The 26,564-nt window shown below is 36.9% G+C and overlaps 3 protein-coding genes across 4 annotated transcripts in view; 1 reads left to right on the top strand and 2 right to left on the bottom strand.

Annotated features, from left to right (window-relative positions):
- Window positions 1–239: 239 nt before the first annotated feature.
- LOC122567147 (centromere/kinetochore protein zw10 homolog) lies at window positions 240–4,561 on the bottom strand. Its single transcript, XM_043725410.1, has 11 exons — window positions 4,426–4,561; window positions 3,376–3,720; window positions 2,961–3,163; window positions 2,085–2,889; window positions 1,861–2,009; window positions 1,680–1,780; window positions 1,437–1,612; window positions 1,133–1,339; window positions 920–1,057; window positions 717–850; window positions 240–512 (listed from the first exon to the last, which is right to left on the bottom strand). The coding sequence occupies exons 2-11, from the start codon at window positions 3,410–3,412 to the stop codon at window positions 297–299; spliced, it is 2,166 nt and encodes a 721-aa protein (XP_043581345.1). The 5' UTR covers window positions 3,413–3,720; window positions 4,426–4,561; the 3' UTR covers window positions 240–296.
- LOC122567142 (protein bark beetle) lies at window positions 4,540–22,860 on the top strand. 2 transcript variants are annotated; one of them, XM_043725396.1, is made up of 27 exons: window positions 4,540–4,651; window positions 10,479–10,648; window positions 10,754–10,947; window positions 11,029–11,203; window positions 11,483–11,652; window positions 11,743–11,981; window positions 12,064–12,313; window positions 12,413–12,798; window positions 13,012–13,664; window positions 13,751–14,207; window positions 14,359–14,749; window positions 14,829–15,256; window positions 15,335–15,580; window positions 15,643–16,583; window positions 16,670–17,133; window positions 17,228–17,424; window positions 17,563–17,961; window positions 18,042–18,319; window positions 18,389–18,642; window positions 18,732–18,943; window positions 19,029–19,153; window positions 19,225–19,455; window positions 19,535–19,660; window positions 19,734–19,992; window positions 20,079–20,280; window positions 20,356–20,603; window positions 20,685–22,860. In XM_043725396.1, the coding sequence occupies exons 3-27, from the start codon at window positions 10,824–10,826 to the stop codon at window positions 21,474–21,476; spliced, it is 8,247 nt and encodes a 2,748-aa protein (XP_043581331.1). In that variant the 5' UTR covers window positions 4,540–4,651; window positions 10,479–10,648; window positions 10,754–10,823; the 3' UTR covers window positions 21,477–22,860. The 2 variants fall into 2 exon arrangements, with proteins under 2 accessions (XP_043581331.1, XP_043581330.1); XM_043725395.1 differs by lacking the exon at window positions 4,540–4,651 and adding an exon at window positions 5,823–6,153.
- Window positions 22,861–23,024: 164 nt separating this feature from the next.
- LOC122567144 (RNA-binding protein fusilli) overlaps window positions 23,025–26,564 on the bottom strand; it is a 29,328-nt gene continuing 25,788 nt past the window's right edge. Inside the window, exon 12 of the mRNA XM_043725406.1 lies at window positions 23,025–26,536. Coding sequence (XP_043581341.1) covers window positions 26,354–26,536 — 183 coding nt within the window. The 3' untranslated portion in view covers window positions 23,025–26,353. The remainder of the gene's footprint in view (window positions 26,537–26,564) is intronic.

Genomic DNA, 26,564 nt, shown 5'->3' with positions numbered 1-26,564 from the left:
TAAGTGTAGATTTTTATACATTTTTATCCTCTATTAATAATTTTTGATTATGTGAAGAACACATTATAAACGTAAGTATCACGGTATAAATATGAAAAGAGATGTTCTAAAAAAAAGTCTCTAATAAGAGATATTTTAATATTAACAGTATAACCAAATAATATTACGTTGAAATGAATTTAATCATCTTATCATATTTTTATATCAATTATACTGTTAATATTAATGATAATTTGTTATAAAAATTAATAAATGCAAATCGTTTATTTCTTATATACATAATTTTAAGCTTAGCATTATTTTATACTAGCTAATAAATTTGATCTGCGTTCGGTATTTTGAAATAGCGCTCTAATTAATTGTTTAACCTGGGGTGCTGTAAATTCTCGCGCGAGTGGTCCTTTACCGTTATCCCATCTTACTTCGATTTCTTTCAGTGATGCACCCAGAACGTGAATCAGTTCTAAAAATTTCTCCCACTTTCTAACATGTTGATGAATCTTTTGATGAACCTGAAAGCACATCATTGTTCTTAGTATTATCGACAGAAAGCAATATCATTCCAGTTTAATTTCACAGGAACTTCTTCTCATAATGAAATTTCTAATGAAATAGTATTTTAGTAGATTAATTTTGATGTAACCTTTTTATATAAATTAATCCATAATAAAAGTTTTTAAAATATTAAGTTATATATCTTTTTGACGTAAACTTACCGGGAATATTTGTGGTGCACGCTTAACGATCATATTAAACAATGTTACCAATTCGGTAGCAACATCAGCGGGAATGTCTTCAACAGATATCACTCGGATTATTAAGTCTTCGATCATCGAGTTCATAATGCATCCTAAAATATTATTAAATTATTAATCAACTAGATACTAAGAGATATAAAAGACAAAAATTATACACTAACCTACAGCTCTACAGTAAATATTCACAGGTAACACATCTACCCAAACTGTTTTTAATAATTCCAGCTGTCTAATGCACTGTCTCATTGCACGTTCAGTACTGGGATGTAATTCGGAAGTTTGACCCAAAGCGGATAAACCTTATTTTAAAATAAATCATTGAAATTACTCGTTACTTAAAAAATGTATAGAGATACTATTGTACAGGTACTAACCAGATTCTTTAAGAATATCAAAAATAATATTTCGTTGGTACTTCATGTGCTCTAAAAAGCAGGATGATCCGACGTCTCTCAATACTAATACTTGATCCGCGAAAGTTAAATTAAGATTATGCAAGGATTCTGGTAATTTGTCCCTATACTCGTGTCCCAATGTGAGCAGGTGATGCGCGAGATACATGCAATTGTTATGAAACATAGCTACATAAAAAGTATACAAAAAAATAAATCATTAATATTATAAGAAAAAGGTTGTTTTCATTTCTATATACTGTACATTAAATTATTAGTTTCTTACCGACTTGCTGCGGTATTGTTTCTAAAAATTTTCGGTGGTGTTCAGGTACCAATCCTGCGTACATTTCAAAAACATTTCTACAAGTATAAAATAGCTGCATAGCACAGGTATCCGAACTATTACAAGCTTCATCCAAGATATATCTCGCGAGATTTAATGTTTCTCTCGCGCTGGTGCTAAAATATAATTCCTAATATAGGTTTTCTTTAACTTGATTGAAAAGTTTGGGAATTATTTCAATACCTTATTTGACATTTAGGAAGCTGAAACGTATCGTCACTTAATTTTTTATACGCCTTTATCTCGTTATAATCGTATGTATCTTCTGGGAATTCAAGTGGCTTCTAAAACATCAATAAAAAATGTATAATTTACGTCACACTGTGTTTTATTGTGATATTACGATATCTCAAAATAAACTTACCTGCGGCTCGTATGTAATGCAATCATGTAAATCTTTCTTCATAATGGTTCGCGCTTTCGCTAATAAATCCTGACAAATTTTTCTTATTAATAGCTTGTCAATATTCTTCGTATATTCTGATAAAAAGAGTTGATCGTTTGTAATAAAACCTAAAATATTAAATGTTGATTGTTATAATTATACCTAACTGTAAAAAAATAAAAAAGAACTTACAAATTTCCTACCAATTTTGACCAAGAAATACTGAAAATCATTGATGGCTTGAACAATGGGTGTGAAATTTTTTAAGTCGGCGCTCGATGTTGGCGTAATTCGCGAAATACAATCATCCTTTAACGATGTTGATAATCGTTCGAGCAGATGAGGTTGTATTTCTTTCAGGAATGTTCGATCATCGTGTATTGTAAATTGAAAATGTTGATAAAGAAACTTAAACAACAATTCCAAATTGTAGAGCACACTTTTGTAACCGGGTAATTTCTTTCTGTTTAATATTTCGACGGTGAACATTTTTTCGTCAATTACATATACAGAACAATCATCATTGATAATCGGACTAATCATGTGATTCATAAGCGTCACTGAGAATTTATGCAGATGACTCGAAAGATTATCGATACGGTGCAAACCGTGAATTAAATCCTGCATGTCGTCCGCCTCATTTTTTACGCTCAATGTTACAGTCTTTGCGTCTTTATCGTCGACGCCAGTCCAACATATTCGCTCGTGCAATAACGATGACGTATCGGACAAAAATGAAGTATACAGATTTAAATATTCTTGTTCGATCGCCGTGTAAATATCAAGATCGCGTAAATCCGTTTGCGGATCATATAAAATGGTTTGCATGTGGCATAATGTTTCAGCCGCATCCACGTATCGTTTTTCTTCTTGGTAATTTTTTACAGACTTTATGTATTCATGTAGAGTTAAGAGTTGATTGGAAAGTTGCAACATTATGTTTGATTCCTTTAACGCTTGAGAGAGAGTTTTTAATTCTTTCGTAGAACCAGATAATTCTATCTTAACCTGGAATAAATGACGATAAAACTATTTATGCTTTACACAGAGCTTTTGAAGATTACATTTATTAAGCGTACCTGACTATCTATCTTCTTTTGCAATGCATTCATTTCTTCGAGTAATTTTTCTCCTTTCGATACCAAATGCTGATCTTTTGTGAGTTTCGACGTAAACTCGACATAATTATCATCCATAAAATCTTTGACATCGTATTTTAATTTCGTTATTTCTTTCTGTATTTCTGATATCTTTTCATGTAAATTGACTTTTTCCAATTTTCCTGATCGGAGGAGCAAACGGCACGTTTGAAATTTTCGTAAATGGCATGTTTTTTATTTTAGTAATGTAAATAAAAAATAGACAACTATTCACATAGGATAATATATGAATCGATAATATTTTCGTATCTTTTATTTAGATGTTTTTATGATAAATTTTATACCTCAATGAAAACTATCAATTACATTCGAATATATTAATTTGTATACATACCCGCTGTGATCAGTACATCAGTTAAAAATGATGTCATTTTGACAGGATATTTTCGTATATTTAGCACAATTAAAAACCAGCTCTAATCACCTCACTATTAATTTAGCCTTAGGTATGATCACCTCATGTTTGTACACTAATATCTATACGATAATAAATGGTAAAAAATGGAATAAGCTACACTGCACCAGTTTACACTCTATCGCAGGTTAGCGCAGTGCAGCTGTTGGTAGTGGTATTACGTTTATCAGAGCGACATCTCCCTCCGTTAGGTAGCGCCATCATGCAATCATCGTTCGCCATTTTACATCTTTCGAAATCGTTCGTTTGAAAAAAGTAGCAAATCTGCAAAAACTTTTCACTTGTAATCTAAAGAAAATGTTTATTACATATATGTGTTTTAAATTTCTTAATGTAATAAGTAATAATGTAATATGAAACATCGTGTAAACTGCGTCAGTTCACATAATACTCTGCAATGTTAAAATTGTTGAGCGCATCACGTTTCAAACGATCGATATTTTGTACATGAAGCTTTGAATGAAAGAATTTGAAAAATCTAAGTAAAATATTTCGTAGCTAGCTGAATAAAACGTATGATGCATATGTTAACAATATTATCGATCGAAATGTATTTGCAAATTGATGTGTATTTATGTACCTAAGTTAGTAAAATAATACATGGTTATATCGTATTCTGCTTTTTTCCTTAGATAAATTATATATGTTAACATAGCCAAACTTTATACGATTAAAATTCGTACCGAATAATTCATATAACTTGCATAATATATTACGTAGATATTAAGAATATTATCATTCAAACTAATATGTACATATTATATTATGTGTATTATATTTATATATTTGAGTTAATAAAATAATATACGTATATATTATATTTCCTTCGCGTTTCCTCTCAAACGAGTAACTTTATACAATTCGAAATTCATACAAAATAAGGCAATGTAATAGATACAATGAACCCAAGTGTATCTTAAAGTCACGAAACGCCATAGACAAAGAGAGGTTCTCCGAAGAGTAACTCACCTGTTTCACAACCTGCGTGACGTATTATACCGCACCGTGTCACGTGACAAGCTTTACCTTCCAACATTCATAGGTGGTAGTAGTAATAATACTATAGTGGTTTATGGTAAGTATGGTAGTGGGCAGTGGGCCCAGGGAACGACGCGAGGTAAGGCGCGATTACTGGAAAGACAGCAGGAATATAACGAGTCGAGAGCCAGTCAAACCGCGCCCAGCGTGACGCCAGGTGATTATCTTGTAGCAACGAAACTCCTTTCTGCGACATACATACGTTTCGTTATACATATACCTTATAGATCACAGAAAATCCTACGATACCATTGAACGATTGTTTTTTCGAGCGTAACGAAATTCGAACGTACATCGTGAAGCAGTCTATTAAGAAATACATGGTGTGAAGTGTGACTTAAAGTGATATACCAAGATTTAGTGGTGAAAAGATTTTCTCATTGTATTGGTCGGATGCGTGAGAATGAACGGCATCTTTCTGATCGTGGTTGGCGAAGAGTTTGACGAAGGGAGAGTAACGGCAGCGATGGAAACGAGTCGCCACAGTCGAGCTCCGATCTCTCGCGCGTGAAGGAGCACGCCGAGAGAGGAAAGGTTAACGCTCGAATTTAAAATACAGTGCACTTTTCTGCGTTTGCGTACTGGTTCCGGCATTGGAGTGCTTTACGATTTCGATCGTGATTTACGGATCTCAGCTGAGCACGTCCGTTGAAACTCCGTGACTTCAATGAACTTAATTAAAATACATTTCCATGAAATTAAATCAATTCTGTCAATGAATTCTAAAGATAATTTATAATATCGAAATTTACAATGAGTAAGAAGATTTCAAATATCCGAAGAACGTGATCGATTGTAGTGACAATTGGAAATTTATCTTACATAATGTAATATACATAGTAATACCTTGTCGTGGCTCTTTACGAACGCCGAGAATGACATATTGATAGTAATCAACGGTGGCATCGGCGTAATGACTACGGTCAGTGAAAGTATAGTAGAATTTGATTACGCGTTACATGGATCGAATCATCGCGTGACGCATCCTAGTATCGTGATAAATAACGAAGATCTATAGAACGAAATCTACGCCAAACATAGGAAATTCCTATATTCTTTGGGAATGGTGTATTATTCTGTTCGATAAATATATGTATATAGTTGTCTCTTTTTAAAAACCGGCGCATGTTTATTTATCGAAATGTGGCAACAAGTGTCATCAAGGTGTAACGAAGTTTCTAAACGAAACACCGAAGAATATAAAAGTTCAGGAACTGCCGTCGTTCATAAAATTAGCGATAGTGACTATTACAAAGTGAAATTATAAGTAAAGTATCGTTTAAGAAAAATTCAAATTATAATTAAAAAGAAAGACTCCTGAAAGTGCATAAGCGAAAGAAAATGCGTATTCTGTGTTTGCTATTGACATTTCTGACTGTTTACGGACAGTCGGACGAAGGCTACGATCAATCTTCTATTTATTATACCGAGCCAACTCTTATCAACGTGAGTAATAGCAATGCCAATGGTGGTTTGTCGGAGTTGCACGGTGGTCATATTGTTCGAGGCCAGAGATTATTGGAAAGATCGAAGAGCCCTTATCTGGTGCGCGAAGATTTGTTCGTGGAACGCGAGGGCGAGCTAGTGATAGAACCGGGGGTAGAGATCCGGTTTGGTCCCATGATCGGAATCACGGTTCGTGGTATCATAACTGCAAAGGTAATACTTGAAAAAACGGTACAATACTAATTTTGTCCCTGCTACGTTCATTCGGCCATTTTCGTCCCAGTTATATTTTTCTAGCGTTAAAAAATATTTTCGCACGTACTTTGGACAAAATATGAAAAAATTTCCCATTGGTACGCATGGTTATTCGTTTCGACCTTATTGAAATGCAAATCTTGTTGAGATACGAATAAAATATTTTAGGAAATGTAAGTGAGTATTACATTCAAAATACTTGGATATATTGCCTGAGACATACTATTTGATCGTAGGATAAACACATCGACGTTTGCCGATTAACGATTTTCATATAAAAGTTACCGACAGAACAGAATAAATTTACGCGAAAGAAAGGAAAGGAGGGAAATGTTATAAGGCAACTTAAACGAATAAATTGCAGAGATTACAAAAAACAAAAAAGAGAATTAATTAGAAATAAGAACGCGAACCATCATTACAAACGTTCATGTAGATATGAATAAACTAACGTTGAATGAACGTGAGTCATCCAGACATACGATTGTGCACGTGTTACTGGTGTTGTTACGGACATGCCAGAAGTGACGGATGGCAATAATTCAAATTCCCAGAAAATTTTACGACTATACTTCCAGTTAGATTTCGCCATAACGCGCAAGAAGTCCCGTCTTTACGATCCTCCGAGAACTTATTCTTGTAATTGGTACCCTGCTTCTCTCTCTCTCTCTCTCTCTCTCTCTCTCTTAATAATAATTTTTCTTCGTGATTGTAACATTCCCTGACTAAACAAAGATAAATGTAAACTTACTCGGAATCGATATTATGGAATTGATAAGCGATAAGAAGCTACAGCTACGTTTTTCATACATCGGCCTATATACTGATGATTCAGATTCACAGAAGACGTGTACCACGTAAACGCCAGTTATTAATTTTCACGTATCTCTTTTATTAAACAATTGAACGATATCTTTGTCTATCGATTTTTTAAAAAACAAAACATAGAATTATATTTTTTACTTTCATAAATTGAAGCAATATAAACTTTTTTACTTTAACTTAAAAAGATTTTTGTATTTTTCAGACTTTGATCTTCATCGCGAATTGTAACGCTTGTAGACAAATTGTCAGGATTAATTTATTACTCTTAACGTTTAATCCATCGTGAAGTCTTTTATCGTAAACTACTACAATTGCTATGATTATGGAATGAAGAGAGAAATTAATGAAGACAGTTATATAGAAACGAAAAATAGAGAAAAATTGCAGAATAACGCAAATAACGCACCTGTAACTAAAACGAAACAACGCGTAAAACTATAGGGATCCCCAAATGAAGAATTTATTACGTCTAAATCGGTAATACGAGACACGTCGATTTTTCTCTTAAGAATTGCATTATACGCCTTCGTATAAGGAAATCTTATCCCCGAGGAATATGTTCCCGTGGTAATTCTATACGTATACGTTTTAAATTTGTCTTTCCGGTACAATTAGAATCCGCTTGACTCTCGAATACTCCTTAAGATCGTTTCGCCTCTTGTTACGCGCTACTTAGCTCCGGTTCGTTCGAACGTTGCTTCTTTTGGCTCCTTTCCGGAAGAGCAACGGTTGTCGGTAGAAGGTTTCACGATTTACAAATAACGAGGAATAATTAACGGTGTAACTGTTCGTCTTTCCGGGGGACAAACTCGAAAGTAAAGTTAAAACTCGCAAAACCGAACGGATCGTAGAAGAGGAGCACGATATTAATTCACAGTCAGACATATTCAAATTTTTTCTTCATATTCTTTCGAATAATCCCATCTGTCGTTTATTTCAGACTTAAATTTATTTTATCTCTTATCGTATACTTTCAAATTATTGTACGATGCGACAGCGTGTTCAGAAATTGCAAAATAAAATCTAGGAACTTTGAAAGGAAAAGGTGCGAAAGAAAATTAAGAATCTTGTAATTATTATCTTTTTTTTAAATACACTGGGCATAGTTTAATGTTAGTTTAAGCTAAGTTTAAAGAAGCTAAGACAGTTTCTCTTAAAATATTAAAAGTCTGCTGGATTGCTACTAACCAGAGTGATATTGGAGGGCAAAGATACGAAAACTGCAGCGAAGCTAGTTTTCGGTGAAAGAAAAAAGCACGGAAAAGGGAATTGAGACGAGGGGATAGAATGTCTCTGTCAAAGGACTCTGAATGACCGGAAATTCCAGAAACACGCGAGCTGAGCTGATTGTTAGTTTATTCGCATCACGTAGCGACAACGCACAGATCGAGCTCGTTGTGACCACTCGTTGGGTATATGCGTACACGGGCTGTTGCACAGAATGGATATTATTAATATTCCGGTAGTCCGGGAACAAATACTTTCCCGTTGGAAAAGACTCGTTTCCAATCTGATTAGGTATCTTATCTTCTTTTTGGATTTTTTGTCTTTTTCGAGAGATAAGCATCTAGATAGGGCTTCAAGGATGGTTTGGGTAGACACTGAAATTTTGCAGACGTCTCGTATTATAAATTAGTTCTATAAGATAAATATTTAGTACCTATACAGATTTACTTCCAGACTGCGAATTTTTATGTGAATTCATATTTTCGCAAAAAAAAAAAAAAAAGAAATACGATTAAAATAGACAGAAATCGGGGTTTATCCATTGAGTGTTATAAAGATCACTACGTTTTGGATATTTTGTGTCCATGATGGCTCGATGCAAGGGCAACCAATGATTTGTACTTAAAGACGTGTTAAAAAGTTCATGTTCAAACAATTTCTGATACAGAAGTCCCTGCTGTTTCAAATTTCTTTCCTAATGCAAAAAAAAGAAGCAGGATTACAGCTGATGCTATTTGCGTTTTATATTGATACATAGAATTTGAAATTGTAGTTTCTTTATATAGAGTATACGATTGTTTACAAACTCGACGCCGGGTTTAATTAATTTTCACAAAAATATTACGTTGTCACTTGTTATTTTTATTAGATGTATTAGATGTACTTTTACATATTATGCACGTTCTATGGATTTTTGTATTTTTCAATTTCTCTCGACTAGTTTGAAATCAAGATTTTATTCCATATTTCTGTCTTATCTTTCCCAAGGATTAGTCCTTTATCTTTTTCCACGTTATTCCAGGTGTATTTATTTAAGACAGCTAATTTGCTACCTCGTTCGTAGACCTCTATCGCCTCTAAAATCTGTTACCTAACACGCTCACGCGAAACACCGTTGGGATATGAGGAAAAACTTCCTACTTCAAACTAAATTCTATATTTAAAAAATAAAAAAATATTATTTCAAATCAAATTCTATATTTTTTCGTGCGTGAAGGATTACACCGAAAGTGGAGAAGTTTCTCGCCATTTCTAATTATAGCGTAGACTCGCTTGACGAACATCCGACAGGCGTTTAAAGGCTGGTAGGTGGAGTTGTTCACCGGCGATGTAGAAACGAGGCTGTCTAACCGGGGTTAAGAGAAAACGAGTGGAAGTAATCCATTTACACCGGATTTCTGATCGCGGCGGTTCCGCGAGGGCAGTCGGCAGAAACTGTTGCGAGGAAGAGGTAGTTAATAGGTCGATCGAAGAACGAGACAGGGAATGGCGAGCGCACAATGTGAAAAAAGCACGGACGAGCGAATCGACTCTGTACGCTGTGCCGCCTCCACCACGCGATGCGTCTTAGGTCACGGATCAAACAGCGGTTCTTGGCCTGAACTGTTAACCTACGACCTCGCTAATCCTCTTACGTTCCAACTCAGACGAGACCTTCCCTTCACCTTGTGCGCGTGCACGAACCATTCTCGACTGCGTATCAACTCGTAACTTCGTGATTAATTCCTCAGTGAATGGACATTTATTTGTAGTCTACGATCTACGAAGGCTACGAGGCTTCTCTCGATCTCTGACAGAATCTTCAGCCATTTGTCATACCAATACTTATTGGAACGGAGAATTTGAAAAGTTTCGCCAGTCTAATAAATGATCTAATAAATAAAATTACCAAGAGAAGGATTAACATCGAACGTTAAATACCGCGTAGCATAGGGAACGTGGTGTATCATCGAGTATCAGCGAATTCTAAGGAACGCATTTAGAGAAATTCGAAGGAAGACCGATAGCTACTAGGAGGAGACCGCGAACCGTAAGGGTAGTAGGGACTAGAAGGGAGTAAACGATGTTCTACCGTACTCAATGTCGAATATCAAATATCATATAGGCAAAGTTGTAGCGAATTGCAAATCTAAAGTACTCGATATCGAGCATTAAATACCGTACCAATATGTACACGTAAATATCAATTCGATGAATACTTATTTATAGTTCATATACGATTTATGATTAAGGGCGAACCACAAGCTCCAATTTTATTAACCGGGGTAGAAGCGAATAATCGAGTTCATCCTATCGAACCGCCGCCTTCGATACGACTGGTGGATGGACCAACTCCGTACGAAGGTAGATTGGAACTTTTACATCGCGGTGACTGGAGAGCTGTCTGCACAAATTCGCGAAAGTAAGTAAACTCAATTTGCGTAAACGTAATTCGCGTAAACATTTAGCACTTGCCTATGCCTATGCCTTCTTAGCACGTTAATTAAATTAATACGTTAATGCGTAGCTGGACAAGAGCTGATCTGGAAACAGCATGCAGGCAGCTTGGTTTCCAAGGTGGAAGATGGTGGTCGTGGATGGATAGACAATGGCCAGGGAAGCCACGATTGCTTTACGAGCAACCAGGTTGCAGAGGCACCGAGCCCTCTTTAACAAGCTGCGAGAAATGGTCCGAGAGGCAGCTCGGTGGCGGTGTTTGTGGTACAGTTTTAACCCGACCTACAAACGTAGACGTAGTTGTATAGCGTCCGTGAAAGATCACCAACACCGTACGATTTTCAGATTATCATCCCGATCTTGGAATATCGTGTTTACCGCGCCACGATGGAGCCACGAAAGCGATTAAACATTGGAGAGGCATTCGTTTCGAAGAAGCGTTGTACGATCGACCACTTATCCAAGAAAATACGCTCTACGTACGGAGATCGAAGTCGATTCTACGGAACGTTGTGATCGAGTAAGCGTTTCATAGTTTAGCCGTACTGATTAGTTAAAGTATAGATCGTTTTCATAGCTAGAAATTTGGAAAACAAATTCAGATGAATTTTGCCCTTTGAATTATAGCAAATTATACAGCCTTAAAATCGGACGATGCTAGGAAACAGAGATTGGTGATCGTACCGCGAATTATGAAAATCTGTTGAATTTCTCGAAAATTAAATATCGGAGACGAGTGTTGCGTCTCGACGATCGAAGCTAATGAACAGCATTTAGTAACATTGTTTCTGTTTAAAAGGCATGCAGGGACAGGTCGGGAATATAATGTTACGGCAGCGATCGATGTCGAGGGTGTTCCACCGCAAATGGATTCGATTTCGGTTATTCATGCTGCCTTTACCGGCATTAATGTCACTACGCCGGATAGCCCTGTCATAATCAACAACAGTACCATTCAAAACAACAGAGGTAACTTTATTCCTGGTCTCATCCGATAGAGCTATTCGAATTCCACTTTGTCGTTAATTTTTCTATTACTAATTAACGATTAATTCGTAGGATATGGAATTTACGTGAATAGTTCGTCGGGAATGGCACGTATCAATGATTGTAGTGTATTAGATAACGGAGCCGATGGAATCAAATACGTTCACTTCGACGAACGACCCGATGACAAGTTAGACCGTACAGAGGTGTTCGATTTGTGTACATTTCCAACTACGGCCAGTCAAACATTTCCTGTTATAATATCTATGGAACAGAGCAAATATGCGTCAAACATAAAACGTTGCCCACAAGTAAATGAATTTATAAATTATCGTACAAATAGTCATAGAAGATACGAGGGGAGTATCATGTCTGGTGTAATGTTAATTTTAGCACATCTTTACAAGACCAGGACACGTGTTGACTATGCACTTTTTGCAAATGAAGACTGACAGAAATAACAGTGCTATGATAGAGGTATACGATGGTATAGGCGAAGCGGAAAAATTGCTAGCTAGAGTGAGAGTAAAAAATGGCACGTTACCTCAGAGTGTGGCTACAACTCGACAAAATTTGTATATAAAATTCGTAGCCGAACCACGTACGAATACTATCGTTTTCGTGCGATTGTCTTCTGGTTATAGTAAGCACGCAGATAATTTAAATTTCATCTTACCTTTCCATATCTCTGATTTTTCTACCTGTATCTCCAATTCTGTCTGTATCTCCAATTTTATTCTAGAAAAGACCTACGATCTGAACGTGACTGGAAGTATCATAGCCGGTAACAATGGAAGGGGAATCGCGGTGGAGAAATTACGATCAGCCTTGCACGTCCACGAAACCTCTGTGTCCAGCAATAAATATCTAGCCGGCGTGCATGTGTTGGGCGGCGCTGCGGATGTGAATATCACGAGCAGTCGCATATCTTTTAATACGGGAGACGGCGTGAACATTACCCTTACCGGAGGAAATCGCAATGTGTCTCGGACAAGTATTTCCTCCAATCAGGGCTACGGTTTTGCAGTGTGGTTGAATGACAGTTCCACTACCGAATACGTCTATTTTAATCAGACTACCGTAGTCGAATATTCGCAGATATTTCGCAACAAAGATATCGGCATCCTAGTGAGTATATTCTAAGAAAAATGAATTAGCGGAAATAGATTTTTATCGAAGGCTTATTGCGCGTTGGAGCGAATGCTCTGAGGAATTAACAAGTTGCTCTTATAATTTGAAGAATAGCAATTCCATTATTAATATGGATGGCTGTGTGAACCTATAAAAAAGACAAAGTCGATTAAAAGAGGAAATCACAATTAACGTTCGTATTATTTATAGGTTGGTAACGCAACTGGCAATTCGTACGTGAACGTGACGGGTAATTGGTTCAATAGTAGTTCTGAGACTGCTGTGCAAATAGGATCCAGTTGGAGACACGACGAAGGACTATTAAAACTTCAAATTGGCCATAATTCTTTCATACAGAATACAAAATTTGGGATCAAATTGAGTCCTGCTCTCAATTTAAAAGCAACGATAGAATACAATTACTTCAGAGAGCAGTCTAGTGGTTGTATACTAATCAAGAATCCTCTCTATGAGGAATTTAACATCTTGCCCGCGGACATCGTGGTCAGACACAACGAATTTTACAATAACCGTGGTGCCTTTGTAGTCAGCATCGGTCTTTCACCCTATAGCGATGTACAGAGATTATTGTTCACTAGAAATTTTTTGCGTGACAATCGTGTCCGAGAACTGTTCGACAGTAGGAATACTGTGAGATCCAGATTAATTCCGCGTTCTAGAGTCGCGGCTGTAGTCGTTGTTTCATCGAGCAACGTCGAGGTTTTCCGTAATATTTTACATAATCCCGAATCGCGATACGAAATTGGCTCTCATTTGGAAGATCAGAGTAAGATTATAAATTGTACTTATAATTGGCTTGGATTTGCCGAAGAGAATAAGATATTCGAAAGATTATTCCATAGGTTTGTACTGCTTAATTTTACATTTGTCTTATAAACTTTATGATAGACCAATTTTATAAACTTCTTAATGTACCGTTCCATTTTAGAAAAGACAGATACAATCTCGCCAAGATCGAATACCTGCCGTACTTGTTACATAGCAGCAATCCAGGGGCCAACACAATCATCTCAAATCCAACATTCGTTCCACGATTCGTTACACCCGGTACAAACTTGGTCGGTGGTGAAGTGGATGGTCGCGAATTTTTAAACTCTGGAGAATACATCGTTGAGAGGGATATCAACGTGCGACCAGGTGGAAAATTGATTCTGCACCCTGGGGTCACTTTGCGTTTCCCACCAGCTGTGGGAATGATGGTTGCCGGAACGTTAGACGCTCGTGGGATAAGGCCAAGCGATATCCTGTTCACTTTGAAGGAAGAACTTCTTATGGATTCGGACAACGAGACTCTTACGAGCCAAGCGTTTAGTGAACTGAATGAAGTGGAGTCCGTACCTGTGAGGCTTCTTGGAGGAAAGACGAATCTTGAGGGAAGATTACAGGTAAAATTATTTACCATTACTGACAAAACACTGAATCAAATGGAATTATAATCCTTACGAAGTTGATGTAAAATTATAAAATCAAGAAAAAAGAAAAGACAATTTGTACAATTTTGAGTTGCACTATGGACTTTTCACGTATGTCTAACAGGTAAAAGTAGGAGAAAAATGGGGAACAGTATGCAATTACGGTTGGACAATCCGAGACGCGGCTCTAGTATGTCACCAATTGGGTCTCACTTTAGATCCAGATAATTGGCTGCTGGAACGTTCACAAATTCCAAACGCTGGTATCAACGAAGACATTATTTTAAGTAACGTTAGATGTACGGTGGACGATAACGATATATCGAAGTGTAAAGCAGAAACAGAGCAGAACTTTGAGAATTCTTGCACTCACGAGAACGACGTGGGTGTTAGATGTTCAGAAGCTGCGTGGGCGGGTCTTCGACTGGGACCGTTGGCCCTGAGAAGTGACCTTCAATTTGTAACGATAGAAAAAGCAGGACTGCTTGACTACACAACAAATTCCTTCAAGCCAGGTACGTCTTATATAACAATTTAAAAATTTTTTAAAATTTTTATAAAATACGATCGTGAAAGATGATTAAATTTGCACAGCTCTTCAAATCGATTTCGCAAGACATTCATTGGACAGTGTTAGAATAATTGACAATCTACAAGACGGTCTAGGAATTTTATATTCGGACATATACTCGGTGGATGCTGTAAACACCGTGAAGAACAGCGATTTCTCGCAAAACGGGGGCAGTGGGATCAGTTTCAAACAATTGGGAATGGAAATCATCAATTCTCGGATTGAGAACAATAAAGTCGCGGGGATAAGGCACAATCCTGCCCTTTCTGCGGTTCAACAAAGAGAATTCGCTGGGTGGTTCCTACGTATGCCAGATTTAATTGATTCGTCGTATAATCCAGTAGTCATACCGTATAACATGAGAGACATTGAACTGTCTAACGAAGAAACTAAATATATGATAACTGTCAAAGTTACTGGTGATCCTATTCGACAACGCATTGCCATTAAAGTAAGTGTAACGAAAGAATTGACATCACTTTCTGTTTTTACAAAGAAATAATTCAAAAATACTTCTCCGATTCTACAGTGCACTCCAGGATACGTTATCGGTATTCAACTTTTAAATCCCATCGAAAATCGTAGTACAGAACAGATCGTTCTACATGATTCGCAATACGTCGATCCTAGTCGAGAAAGTTGGAACTTGAAACGCGATTTGGCAATATTTCCTGTAACATCGACCTCTTATGCTGTGATTTTGGAATACGATAGCGGCACCAACGCACTTGGAGGGGCTGTTGTTGTTCTCACGGCTCTTCAAGCTCCGATACAGGTATGGGAATTGGAATATTCAAACGTTTATAATATCGAAGATATACAAAATATTATTTACAGGATGTACGAAACAAAATCGTAAGAGGTCCCATCCCAAAGTTGTTGGTCACCAAGTCCAAAATCAAGAACAACAAGAGAGGTATACTCGCGTCATTTTACAATCGGTACCTGGATGAAATTGGCGATCATTTTCTTCGAAAGGCGAACGAAACTATACAGTTGGTCGCTTGTGAGATTTCTCACAACCAGGAGCAAGCTATTTACGTACATTCGCCTTACTGGAACGTTTACCAGACGAATATGTCTGAAATTGCGATTCACATTAACGACAGCTTGATCACAGACAATGGTAAAGGAATATACCAATTCAGTCGCGATGCAAGACATTCGAATAATCTTTTCCATTGGATAATGCAAGATAGTACGATCGAAAGGAACAGAAGGGGGGGCTTTGAAGTGATTTTGCCTGATGTGTGGCAGTATAACGAGAATTTCACGCACACTTTATATTTTGATAACAATACCTGGCGAAACAACGAGCAGTTTGGCTTTGTGATCGATGGCCACTATGCTACCTTGAATATGTCCAATAATAGATTCGAGGGAAATCAATGTAAAACTGGTTTGATATCCATTCAAGGAATGGAGAAAAAAATGCAGATTAATAACAATTATATCGAGAGCAATACTGGAGGCTATATGGTAGAATTCAAGGCAGACAGCCAATCAGAAATTTTGGGAAACGTCGATGCGCGCTTTTATAACAACGAAGTCAAGCGAAATACCTATGATCCAGCTAGTATGGGACCGCGTCGCACAGACGATAGTCCTAGTTACGTTGTTGGGTTCCATGGTATACAGAAAGTACAAATAAATAGAAATTTATTTGGCGATAATTCGTTGGATTATGAATTATTGGCTGGCATTAGAACAGCTAAAATTAACAATGAAGTTGATGTATCGGAGAATTGGTGGGGAACTGATAACGATACTAAAATCAGGTATTAATTTATCTATATAACAAACATTAATCTACGATTAATTTATTCCTCTCATTATATCTCGTATGAATATTCGTTATTCACAGACAAAGTATTTTCGATTTTGATGATTGGAACGATCACGCAGTTGCCAACTACCGACCTTTCTTAACCAGCGATTCTTTTGATTCTTCGGTGTCTGCATCCTGGCAGATTGGAAAGGAAATAGATCTAGATAATTTAGGTGGACGCATAGTAGAAAATCTATCCATTCATTCTAGAGACAAGCCTTACGTTGTAAAATCTGATATCACGATCATGCCAGAAGCCACATTGCACGTTTATCCGGATGTTGTTATGGAATTTGCACCCAACGTTGGGATTCTTGTTCTTGGTACATTGAAAGCTGTAGGTGCGCCCGGTCATGAGATAATAATGAAACCGATGGAACGCGAAGACGTTGGCGACTCTACGAACGCAAAGTTAAGAAAAAGTGGGAATATAATTTCCGTGTCGGATGAAACTATCCGTCTTTGTAAAGATGGACGATGTTCGTCCCTGTACAACGAAGGTAAAACCTTTTTAAACATACACAGTGATATAATAAATATATAGATTCATTTTTTTATTCAAGCTAGGATATTCATTTTATCATATTCATACAGGATTCTTGGAATTCTTCAATAGAACAACCTTACAGTGGATACCCTTGTGCGACACTAGATTTACTGAAAGAAACGCACAAGTAGCCTGTCGACAGTTGGGCCACGACTCGCTCAATGTCTATGTATCCTATGATCGTAGGTACGAACTTCATCCTGGTTCTTTAATACGCGTTTGGTCTTGGCCTGAACCATTGCAGGTAAATAAAAGTACACCGTTTAAAGCGATTTGATGATCGTTCTCTGTTTTTTTGAGTGCTGTATTGATCAATCTCGTATTTCTCTTCTCTTAACGTTCTATATACACATATGCTAGATATTTGAATGTAATATTTCAGTGTACCGGAAAAGAAGTGAAATTGGAAGATTGTCAAATTAGACTAAACGGCCAATTATACGGGCACCGGCACGAATGCCCATGGGACAGTCAGTTCGTCTTCATAAATTGCGGGAAACGTAATCTGGACGATTCGCATGACTATTGGGGCGGAATACGGATTGCCAACAGCGAATTCGAGCGTCACTTGTACGAGCATCGTATTCACGATGTTGTGACTCACGAAACAGTAAGACGCGTCGAGTCGGTCTTAAGATACATTAAGATCATCGGCGCTGGTATTTTGCATTTTGAGAAATCAGCTGCTCTGCAAACGATTATGAAATCTCCGACGATAACGCACGTTAACATAACTCGTAGCGCTTATCACGGCATTAACGTGATATCGCCGACCCATACAGTTCGTATCGGATAATGTTGTTTTTTTATTATTGACCAGGTCTTTTTATTATTTTATTAATACGTTTGTTAATCTTGTAGGTCGAATTATTATTCAACGTTATCGATAACGTGCTTGGAAATGGTGTGAATTTACTGTCAATAACGGGCGAAGGTCGCGAAGCGGATGAAAGTTCGTTTACTCCAATTAAAGATCTTAGTATTCCTTATCATTTGTTCAGCATGATCGATATTTGCGATACTACTAAAGAAATTACACTGGAGGAACGGGTTATAGTTTATTACAAATACGACAATCATCCTGTGAATTGTGTCAAGATCTTTCGCAGTGCTTACAGGGCAAAACCTTTTGGTTTTAGGTACCCATTTTTCCTAATAGAATATCTGTCCTTCTTTAATTGTATCAAATTTAATTTACATCGTTTTAGGCTTTTGCAATTTAATTTGTTTAATTCTACTGGAAAACCGGGCCGAACTGATAGCATTACTTTATACGATGGAGACATTTATAATATCACTGCCAAAAGTATAGGCCACTTGGAAGCTAATAGTCTCGATGAAAAGAAATTATTCAGAACTCAGGGACCAAGCCTTAGTATAAGATTATTCGCCAATGGTGCAAGCAACGTACATGGATTTATTGCAGAAGTTGTTACTCTACCAATCTCTGCTATTGGATTCAGTAAGGAAAATTATTATGTAACTCGAATATGGAATATCGATGTCATACTCTTCTTTCTATATATATACATATTTTTTTTCATTGTTCAGATCGCGATGTGCAACATAACATTTCCTATTCTGTGATAACTAATTGCCGTGAAGGAGCGATTAGATATGCTAGCGCTGGCGAAGTGAATGCTATAATGACCCTTGAACGTAATCAATTCACAAATAATTGCGAGAAACTGTATGGCAATTTTTCAACCTGCAAGTCAGCTGTATGGTTGGATGTCCAAAATACCCAATCTTTGTACTTTAGAGTAAGCATCCCAATATTTGTTAAAGTATCTTTTAATCACTTAAAATGTGTGTGTCTTTTTAAATATATTATGTTCGATATCGTAGAATAACGTTGTTCGACAAAACCAAGGCGGTCTATCGATTCGAGCCGATTCTAGAGGCTCTGCGACTTCATTGGAAGGATGGATTCATAATAATCTTTTTGCGGAAAATTTCAACAAACCTGCTCTGTATGTAAGAAAGAACATCTCCAATGATGCTAATGAATGACAGAAGGATTCACTATTCAAATATTTTTCAGATACGTGGAAGGTCGACAAAGCAGTCCCTATCAAGAAGTTATTATATTCAGAAACTATTTTACAAAGAACAATGCTCTCTACGATAATAACATTGTCCTAAAACAAGTAGTCAGCAATATGACTCTGAATTATTTGCATGCCAATCTTGGTGCGCATCTGTTGGAAATCTCTGGATTCGAAGGAGTTCGTTTACCTATTTATCAAAGCACATCTCACAATGGTTTCTACAAGTATGCACCTCTTCTTCGACATCCGATATATCGAACAACAGAAAATTTCATTCATAAATTCTATGAAAAATTATTTCAGAAATTACGCAGTGGACCGTGATGGCCGTAGCACGATAGTTGCAGGAACCCCTGGCCAACAATATGTGGATAACGTTTTCTTTAATCCAGACAACGATTACGAAATGCTTACGATGAATAGATCACAGTATGCATAATACTATATACTGTTTTATAATCAGATGCGTAGAATGTTAATCGTACAATTTTTAATTATACAGACAGTTAGAAATGTGGAGGTCCCATATAGATGCACGACACAATTGGTGGGGATATAACGAAACCCTAGCTGTTGCTGGTAGAATCAGAGACAGGGGAGATTCTCCGGAGCTGTTACAAGTTGACTATCAACCTTTCCATATGAGCAATCAGTCGGTCTTAAATGGCAAATGTCCACCAGCATGGGATTTAGTGGGCGATACATGCTACATATACATTGGTGCTCCCATGGACTTTTTTAGCGCTCGAGATTTCTGTAGAGTGAGTCATCAATCACTGGAATTCCTAGTACGTCTGATTACCTGATTTATAGACTCGTTTAATGAAATTTGTTCCAACGCCGTTAGTCCGTGAACGCGTCCATGCCATTCATTATGGGCAATTATCTGGAACTTTGGCAATTTCTGCGAAAACAACAAGTTGGATACGATTATACTGATCGTGCCTGGGTACAACAATTAGATCGTGTGGATAAGTGCACCACTTTCATATATCAGACTATCGAAATTGATTACTGTGCTCAGCCAAGTCCTTTCATTTGTGAAATTGGTAAGTTTTACTACGCAATATAATTCTAGGAAAAAAGATATATATATATATATCTATTTTTTTTTTAAATTCCAGATCCTAAAGTAAATATCGATCCGCTATCTTGGAGAAAAGACATAGTTGCAGTGGCTGTGTTAGGAGCAGCTGGCGTAGCCCTAGCGTTATTAACAGCTGCTATCGCACTCTGGGTATCCAAGTCAAAAAGGAGGAACCTCGAAAGGCTAGAAAGACGGAATTCGATCAGACAGTCTTTGCATTCTTTGCGATCGGTCGGCTCCACCTCCGGTTTCACTGAACTTGCGTACAGACGCAAACCTATCGCGGTAAATGTTCTTCTGTTTCAAGCAATTCTTCTACTTCCCTGTCATATCACACAGTTATCATTACGCAAATATTCATTTCAGACAAAACATTCTACAGATACTTTGAATTCGAAGTCGCTAGATTATAGAAGAATGTTAAACGGTGGTAGTATAGATTCAATGGACAAATCTCAATTAAACTCATCCATGGAAGATAATCAAAGCTACGATGTGTACGAAGCACATAATCCAAGATATTCCCCAAGCACTAGCGATTTCAAAGGAGCTGTTCAAAAGTACGGCGCTCCACAAAGCGGAGATAATCCAGTGTTTGATTTGACGTATCGCAACGAAGGTTTTAGAAATCATTCCACGTTTGCTTCAAGAACCACCAACGACTGGCCCATTGAATCCATCACAGAAACCACCGCTGATGAAACTCCAGTTGTCGATGCTACCAATGAGAGTTCTTACCTTCATAATACCTCTACCCTTCCACTAAATTCGAGTCTTGCCTTGACTGACTCTATCAGCGAATTGAAACGCGACATCGACGGATCAGCATCGTACAGTACAATGGATTATGATTCGAAGCGCAGTTATGATAACGCAACGTTCACGCCCAGTCAGATATCAGAGCCTGTACCGGAGTATGCTCCAAACTTTAATCCTCCGATACCGCCTCATCCTTATCATTATCACGAAGACAGGCCTCGAAGTGAAGCATTGTTAGAAACTAATTTGGACACAGGAGAAGAAAAGCCTTTACGTTCGAAAAGCGAAGCCTTGCTAGAGACTAATTTGGATGTGTTTTTGGCAAACGAGCCGACAGAATTAACGCAACTGTCAGCTGGGGCGCGAAGCAAAAGTCAGCCCTTGGAAACGGCAATGTAAATCGTTAATGGGAAGCGAAATTGCTTCGTTCATTGAATTATGTAGGTATTGTAAATGTTAAAAGGAAATACTGCCAGGAATGTATCCACTGGTACAGTATAATTTTTATTACGTGAAACACGGAGAAAGGACCTCTAGCTGGAAACTGATTATTATTATTCAGCCCACCGAATTTAATACTTAAGCTGTTTGAACTCAAGAAGAAAGACACGACAGAACGCTGTCATTTTTTCGAAGAAAAATATTTCGCGTCTGCTCTCTTCTTGTAGCTGAGATCTCAGTATTCGGGTGGCTCTTAATTTAATAGATGTTAACGGATGAATAAGAAGGAGCTTGTTTTACATTTTATACAAGATGCACTTGCGCACAATCCCAAGTTGTACCTAATTACGTAGTACGTAGTATGTTCACTAATGTATTGACTAAAATGAAACTTTTTACTATACATCGTGTACAGAGAGCGAATGATACAACGATATGAGCGATAGTTCGCGATTGGGATAATTTAAAGAGTCATCTACACGCACGTGAAGCGCACATGTAAAATAGTTTCTGTAATACTTCTCTTTAGACATTGCCGAACAATCGACTAATGAAGATTATACTAAGATTGAGAAACGCGACGTAAAAATGAAAAATATGAAAACATGTCACAAATGCATGGTATTACACTGCCAAACATGTTGAAGAGAGTATACTTTATTATGTTAGCACGATGAGAGGAACTCACGTGCCGACGTTGTGATAGATAACTCGTCCGAGTGTAAATTGCGTTTTAGTCTCGTTAATGTACTGATGGTTCTTATCACATAAGTGAGTTATACATTAAGGAATACTACATCTATACATCTATACATTTTTAATCAACACGAGAATGATTTAATAGATATAGTTTTCCTTATAGTGTAGGTGATCTCACCAAACGCTTTTGTAAGAATTTTATTAAGCAACAGATTATCCGTCCGTACGCGTAAGATCATTATAGCCGTGCCTTATTTGGCCTTATTATATACATATAATATATAAATACAACGGACATCACACAAAAGATGTCTTTCACTGAATCGACTTAAGACACTCCGTTATTCATATTTTTTTATATTGTTAATTGTAAGAGAATCATAGAGATTTTACGTATAAGATTTATCGGTGAATAGTAGCTCAACAAACAAAGGTGTATTACGTAACTTTATTCTTCCAAAGAAGAAAGATTAAGACATTATTTAAGGAAGCAAGAATAAGCGTCAATATACGCGCAAAATATTTTTGACGCACTTTTTCAGGAAATAATAGCATGTTCGTTTAAATTATAAAATATTTGTAATTTAATAATTTGTATATCGAAGATTGGTCACGACAGTACTAATAAACAAGATGCATTCGATTAAATGGTTTTATTATCACATTATAAGAAAAATCGAAACAAAAAGAATGGATTCTACTTTTTTTTTTTTTATATACGTTATAATAAAATAGATATCTTGGACTGTGTATACAATATATTACACGATATAATGAAAGGGTTGACGAATAAATTATGGAAGACTATTTTAAAACAATTATTGAATATATTAATATTAATATCGTTAATAACATTATTAAATATCGGGATCAGATTACTATTCGTCGTAGCCGTTTTTTTTAGACTGCAGAAACGATCAATCGGCGACAGAAGTTCGCCTGTGTTTACAGTAGACGAAAGCTTCTCATATATATATATATATATATCTTTTTTAATTTTTTTCCTTAAAAAGCTCTTTGCGCGGTCAAGAAGTGATTCACATAAATATAAACGGCTTTACTTGCTAGCATCTTCTAGACGCGATTTTTTTTTTTTTTCATTTGAATATGCTGAATCTTATTATAAGATAGGCATACAAACGTATGTATATACAATTTTCTATTATACTAACATGATAGGAGAGTCACGCCGAGATCGAATAGCTAAAAATTTCCGTCTACGGAATGATTCCATTAAATTTGCATGAATTATTTAAATATTTTGTTCTAGTCTGTTTTTCAGATCGGGTGAGCATAATTCGAGATAATATTTTTCTTTTAAATTTAACACGAGAAATCATCATAACATTAGAAATCAGGAGAACATCTTTCGGTAGGAACTATCCATATATGACGTACGATCAGGAACTACGATAATGAATTAAGTAAAATAACCATCGATCTGTATAGAAAATAAACTAAAGCAAAATCATTAAACAATTCATTGCGAATTTGAAAAATATCGATGTACATAGTTCGAAATAATTAATTTAATACGAATAACAATGATAGTACTTTACCTGATATTTTTCAGTACGGGGAACTAGTGTTTTTGGTCCCTATAACATATGTCACAACAAGAAACAAAGAAGAAGGAGAAAAATTATTGCACCAATATTGTGTGACATAGCACGTTACGGTAACGAGAAACAGAATCAACAATGCGGTTTGTTCATGGTGCTCGTTAATCCGGAGCACTGTCTTTTTTCATCTCTTACAGTTTAACTTAATTCCTAAAACACTTATTCTTATGAGCCGGCGATATTAACTCGGAGCACTAGTATTTCCGAATCACCTCGTCATTTTTCATTGCACTTTTCATCGCGACCAAAATGAATCGCTAAACGAAATACAACACATCGCGTGTCACTAATAACTCTGCTAACAGTTTTAGCGCGTACGTACGATCAGACAACTTCAGGTACCTTTGAATCGAGAGTTTCGATGGTGGCGATGTTAGTTAAAGATCTCGATATTATTGATCAATCCATATATAACCTGTTCTCTCGTCTTCGATCTTGCGTTCTTTCAATTTTTATAACTCGCACGGATGCAAAGATATATACTCGATTGAAAGAAAGATATTCGTGTTATATATGTCGGTATTTCTTTTTTCTTTAAGTCAGAATGTACGGTGAAGTTTTTGGCAACTACAACTACACGTCGATTATCGATTATTATCGAAGCTCATTTCAAACTTAGCTGTAGCGTAATATTTATGAAAAATATGTATATCTATATATTCGTATATAATGTATATATATTATATAATTCGTAAGATATTTTACGATCTTTTATGATGCTTAACTTTTAGCGATAAAATGACCCTGGCTTTTCGAACGTCACTCTTTATATCTAAAATTGCACCTTTATACACGAGCGCGGTTTGCAGGAACAAGAACAGAGAGGAACATTTGCAAAGCTGCAGAGACATGTTCTCAACTCAATTTTTATCCAAAGAATGTATAATTCATCCCTCTCTCATGCGTAATTATAGAGGCCAATGACATTTGCACTATCAATTCTAACAAGATTTTAATTACTCGTCAAGGCTTACTTCTTTTTATGCAGAAAATTATTCGAATGATTCGCTATAAAAAAGAAGCTAATACATTGCAACGAGAAAGGGGTGAAAAAATGTTAAAACGTATCACTTTACTGGGGGAAAATAGCGTTTAAAAATTATATAAACTAATTACGTGATTGAGCGATCAATAAAAATCTCAGGTATCAGCATTCTCGACCTGGTTTACCAATGTTAAATAACTCAACATATGTATTATATAGCAGTCACTGTAGAAGAACCGTAATTATACGTATGTAACTTTACTACAAACAGATACGATCGATTACAAGCACAAACCGATGGTAAAAATTGGCTCGAGATGGTGGCAATATTTTAAAGGAAAACGTTCACGAAACGTTTGCAGCATTCATGGCGCGATCCGACGATAAAGTATCATCATTCGACCGTCGTTATCGCGCGAATCGTAGTCTCCTACAGCGATTCAGGCAAACCGATGAGCCGGAAGCTAACATGAACCGACACTTTGGAGTCGAATAACTTAGTCGATAATAATAAAACTTGACAACTTTACGGCGAACCAACGACAATAACGTATCTCGTTCGGATAAATTCGCGGATAAGGTATATATTATATATAATTTTCATATTTAAAAACTTTATATTAAATTAAGTAAAACTCTAAAAATAAAAGCGCTATATCACGCCGGTTATTTTGCTTCTCCTTTTTTTTTTGTCTTTTTTCGCTATATTAACCAGAGTAGATTATCGTAGTTAACACGTTCGATCACAATACTATAGCCGGATACTCGGAACCACAATGTTGCGAGCCAATCTTCGTACGAATTAAATGCTAACGCGTCATGCGTTAAATTCGTTGCTCAAATTCCGACTATCAGTCAATACGGTTGCGGTCATTGATTACTAGCGAGCCTACTTGAAATGATCGAAACGTGAATTATTTTGGAACGCCACGATATATTATTGACACGACCAGACGATGCTGGCTGATCGCGGTTCGTCGCTCCCGGGAACGTATGTATCTAGCGTCCTGATGCTTGATCACAGAGCGGCGAATGGAATAAAGCGAGAAAAAAAGACAGACGTGAAGACAGAACAGAAGCCCAGGGAAAACACGAGGGGATGAGGAGAATAGAAAATGTGCCGTGCGCGTCCTGTTCCAGAGGAACTGAAACAAACGACGAGAAAGAAACGACGTCACTGCGTTATGCTACGACGACTTGCATCTGTCTCTAGACTAGAAAGGAACGTGCCACCCTGCGACACGTTAGATTTACGAGGTGGAAGATGGGGGGAGCTTCTTTCGAAGATAAGAAAAAGATGCGAATCCAGTCACGTTGGATACTACCTTTCGAGAATTCGTACCGCGAATTTCCTCGAAGCTGTTTTAAGACAAGGATTCTTCTTATCGTACGTACAGGTGTACGACAATACGTTGCCTTCTTTTACAAAAACAGCAAATAAACGTAACCGTTCAGTTTCTATCGTGCGAGGCTAAAAGATTCACTCAATCCTGCTGAGAATCACATGAATCTTGATCGGATAATCATCATCACACCATGAATACTTCGATGAATGGATTGCATTCTGCTTGAGGGGGTGCTGGAACAGGTATACGCTTTTCCAAATCCATTCGAGGGAGGAAAGCGTCGATACGTGTCGGTTCCGCGGTTGGTGTGGTCGCGGCAGGCACAGTTGCTCCTGGTGCTAATTGCAGACATTCCGCTGGAGTTAACTGGAAATGCAATTTTTGCAACCGTTGT

Source organism: Bombus pyrosoma, linkage group LG4, assembly GCF_014825855.1.
Source record: "Bombus pyrosoma isolate SC7728 linkage group LG4, ASM1482585v1, whole genome shotgun sequence".
Lineage (NCBI taxonomy): Eukaryota > Metazoa > Arthropoda > Insecta > Hymenoptera > Apidae > Bombus > Bombus pyrosoma.
The sequence above is the reverse complement of the archived record's forward strand: the minus strand, read 5'-3'. Positions and strand labels throughout refer to the sequence as shown.

What these genes read in the sequence shown, in the direction of transcription:
- LOC122567142 (XM_043725395.1), top strand. Translation starts at nt 5,836, where the DNA reads ATGCGTATTCTGTGTTTGCTATTGACATTTCTGACTGTTTACGGACAG. An exon ending in TCTCACAATGGTTTCTACAA is followed by an intron (nt 19,456 to 19,534) that starts GTATGCACCTCT and finishes AAATTATTTCAG; the next exon opens with AAATTACGCAGTGGACCGTG. An exon ending in CTTACGATGAATAGATCACA is followed by an intron (nt 19,661 to 19,733) that starts GTATGCATAATA and finishes TTAATTATACAG; the next exon opens with ACAGTTAGAAATGTGGAGGT.
- LOC122567147 (XM_043725410.1), bottom strand. Translation starts at nt 3,412, where the DNA reads ATGACATCATTTTTAACTGATGTACTGATCACAGCGG. An exon ending in TGATGTACTGATCACAGCGG is followed by an intron (nt 3,164 to 3,375) that starts GTATGTATACAA and finishes TCCTCCGATCAG; the next exon opens with GAAAATTGGAAAAAGTCAAT. An exon ending in GTGCACCACAAATATTCCCG is followed by an intron (nt 513 to 716) that starts GTAAGTTTACGT and finishes ATGTGCTTTCAG; the next exon opens with GTTCATCAAAAGATTCATCA.